The sequence below is a fragment of the Balaenoptera musculus genome, chromosome 5 (assembly GCF_009873245.2).
Source record: "Balaenoptera musculus isolate JJ_BM4_2016_0621 chromosome 5, mBalMus1.pri.v3, whole genome shotgun sequence".
NCBI lineage: Eukaryota > Metazoa > Chordata > Mammalia > Artiodactyla > Balaenopteridae > Balaenoptera > Balaenoptera musculus.
In genome coordinates, this window is record NC_045789.1 from 112,705,795 (window position 1) to 112,709,259 (window position 3,465).

Here is a 3,465-nt window from a genome sequence, read left to right on the forward strand (position 1 = left end):
TTGACAAAAAAATACAAGTACTCTACTCAATTTGATATTGGGAGAATTTCAGAAAAATGCAACTCATTCTTCTAAAAGCCACATAAGCAGGAAAAAATTGTAATACAACACACAAAAACTATGAAAATTAGATATTTTATTTATAGTTTAATCACAAGAACAATTTTCTTGTTCTTCCAAGACGTAAATACATACTAGAATAAACTCTGTAGAATATACAAAAAATACATACTTTTCTCATGAAATTTTTCTTTATAATAAATAGAAGGAAACACGTGTGTGGCTGATCCTGATAATGCTCCGTGTCTGCTTAGGTTTTCAGCCTGTTGATTTATTTTTAATCTCTTGAAAGAATGGGGGAGTTCCTTCTCCCCTAAAAGGTCGAGATAAATAATACATGAAGCAATCCTCCCTCCTGATTTTTCCCTTTTCCTCCACATTTCTCCTTTTGATAGAGAGTTCAGCCTAAATTTCCACGCTTGCATTCAATCATTACAAAGCCTACAAATTATACAGTGACTTCTAACCTGGCCCTCTAACAAAACAACTTTTTCCCCCTTATAAATCATAAGAGACAGATGGCAAAATGGAGAAGAAAAAGGAAAGAGAAGGGCGGGACAATAGGCATTGTGACGAATCTGGGAAACAGAACAAAGTGCACATCAGAGAGGGAAAGTTTGGTTTGACAGGTGAAATTCCCACAGCCCGCAGACAGCACTGGGAATAAAGCAGATGCCAGCCATTGCAAATCTGTGGATAATATTATTACCGGTAAAATCATTCAGATGCTAAGATACATTTCTTTCTACTCGACATTAACATCTCTACATAGAAGCAAAGGTGAAGAGATCACAGGAACCAGTTGCATTCCCCCTGGGAGATTCACACGCACTGCACCGAGAGAGGGGAGGAGCGTCAGTCCGCTCTGCAAACTCTTTAGATATGCCACCTTCATCTCTTCCCAGCATCTTTTTAGCCTTAAGAAGTGCCCCCCAGACTCTACCATCCTCTTTGACAATAAGCTCCATCACACCAATAAATTAGAGAGCCCGTCTGAATGAAGGAAGCCCTTCGCCAAGGAAGGCAACAAACAACCGAGGAATCATAACGGCTACACCTGCTCTGAGTAGTGAGATGGTTTCTGGGGCATGGAAAGCGGGGTCAGGAGAGGGGTGGGAGGAGGGCTTGAACGGGGACAGGAAAGGGTAGCCACTAAGGCCTGGCGTGGGTAGCAGAGATGGCGGCTCTAGATACAGTCCCTGACTATGGGCAGGTGAGGTGCGTAGCGGTGCTTGTCGGGAGGTGGGGACTGCCAATAGTCCATGTCTGAGCCCGCCGGGCTGGCAGGAGATAAAGTGCAGCTGTAGGGAGAGGTGGAGTTGGAGGAGGCGGAGGAAGACGGCGCGGGGCTGTTCGTGCAGCTCCACGTGGAGGCAGGCGAAGGGCTATCTCCGCTGTTGCCCAGGGCGGCACTAGAGCCTCCGGGGCTCAGCAAGACAGCCTCGGAGAAGAGCGCCCCCGGCAGGCCGCCGCCGCCGCCGCCGCAGTGGTCAGCCAGGCGCAGTGTCTCGGTGAGCGCCCATATGTAGTTATGGGCGAAACGCAGGGTCTCGATCTTGGTGAGCTTGGCGTCCTCGGGGAACGTGGGGAGCACCTCACGCAGCGCGTCTAGCGCCGCGTTGAGGTTGTGCATGCGGTTGCGCTCGCGGTTGTTGGCCTTCAATCTACGGGTCTTCTTGATGCGCTGCACCGTCTCGGCCGTCTTGGCTCCGCGAGAAACGGCCCGCGCCCTGGAGGGGCGCCGCTTGTACTCGTGCACCAGACCCAGCAGCCGCGCTGGCCGGCAGCCCTCGGCCCCTCCCGGCGAGCCAGCCCGCGCCCCGGCCCCGGCCTCGGCCCCACGCTGCCGACGCGCCCCGCCCGACGCGCCCAGCTCCTCCTCTTCCTCCTCGTCGGCGCTGGAAGATAGGGGGGTGAGAGCCGCCGAGGCGGGGGAGGCCGAGTCGAGCAGCACCAGCACGTCCTCTTCCTCCTTCAACTCCAAGGTCTCAGATTTGACGAACATCCTGGAGAAGAGAGCAGAGAGGGAGAAAGAACCAAAGGAGGTGTCAGTATAGAAGCAGAGGCATGTTCTTGGTGTCACCGGGATGTACTGCTGCGCGCACCCGAGAAGACCCCCTCGGAACGGCGCCAAGGAGGAAGGTAAATTGGGGAGGAAACCCCTCCAGTGCTCCCCAAGCTCAGGAGCGCCCCTTGTTGTGACCCCGTCGCCAGCCAACTGAGTCCCGAACTCTACGGGCCGCCCTGACGGCTGTGTTCCCGCCCCGGAAAGGGCTGCGGCCCCCGTGACAAAGATTCAGCGCGAGCGAAGGGCGTTCGGGCGTGGTGGGGCGGCGGGCGGGAAACACCCTTCCAAGTTGGAAGCCGCCGCGCGGATACTTACTTGGTTCGCTCTCTAAATGTGCCTCGGCGTCGCTATTACTTTGGCGTGTGCTGCGATTCTCCGAGCAGCCCGGAGCGCAGTGCTGCCCCTTCTGCTGCCTTGGAAGCAGCGGGCCTGGCGCTACTGCGGCGCGGCTCCGCGGGGGACCTCTCCGTCGTGCGAGTTTGCCAAGAGCCCCGGCGGCCGCGGCGACCCGCCCGGGTGTCGTGTGTTGTGCTGGTGGTGCGTGTCTGTCTGTCAGTCAGTCCCCGGCCGTGCGGCTCCTGGCACGCGACTCCCAGGCACTCCAGTTAAAGCGAAGCTGCTTGTGGTTCAGTGGCTGCGTGTCTGGCACACGACTCTCCTTAAAACCCCTTATATACCACCAAGAAAACAATCAGATCTGCCCCCGGGGCCCCCATCTCCCCCCATCCGCGGCCGCCGCCGCCTCCTCCCCCTGTGCCGGCCCCCCTTCTCCCCCGCTTTTCCCTCCCCGGCTTACTCTTTTCATTGCATTATCATCATTCATTTCTTTCTCTTTCTTCACCCACTTCCCCCCTCCCCTGGCCCTGCCATCCATCCTCCTCCTCCCATCGCCCCCGCCTCTCTTCTCCCCCTTTATCTAATCAGCATAAAATGGTTCTAAAGCTCCTGCCGGAGCTCGAGGCTGCGGTCGGAGTGCTGAAGCGGTGGCGGCTGCACCGGCTCAAGCTGCGGCTGTTGTCGCCGCCGCTGCCCATTGTGATTGGTGGCTCGCGCTCGGCTGGAGCGTGCCGCTAATTTATTAATGAATGGAGGTCGCGAGGCGCAGCTGGCCAATCAGGGCGCCCGGGACTCCGGGAGGCCTGCGAGCCACGCGCACCGGAGCCCGCTCCCTTTCAGCGGCTCATTAGGGGCCGGGGGCGCCGGGGGCCGGTGGGGAGACCAAGGCGACCGCCCCCGCCCGGGTCCTTGCGGCTGCACCCCACCCCCGCCCCGACGCGCGCGCGCGCGCGCGCACCGTAACGGGCGCTGCCCGGCCTCCTAGCTCCGGGACGTCGGGA

General features: G+C 57.5%; 1 protein-coding gene across 1 annotated transcript; it reads right to left on the reverse strand.

Annotated features, from left to right (window-relative positions):
- Nucleotides 1-281: 281 nt before the first annotated feature.
- NEUROG2 (neurogenin 2) lies at nucleotides 282-2,788 on the reverse strand. Its single transcript, XM_036853784.1, has 2 exons — nucleotides 2,444-2,788; nucleotides 282-2,066 (listed from the first exon to the last, which is right to left on the reverse strand). The coding sequence occupies exon 2, from the start codon at nucleotides 2,063-2,065 to the stop codon at nucleotides 1,247-1,249; it is 819 nt and encodes a 272-aa protein (XP_036709679.1). The 5' UTR covers nucleotide 2,066; nucleotides 2,444-2,788; the 3' UTR covers nucleotides 282-1,246.
- Nucleotides 2,789-3,465: the final 677 nt, after the last annotated feature.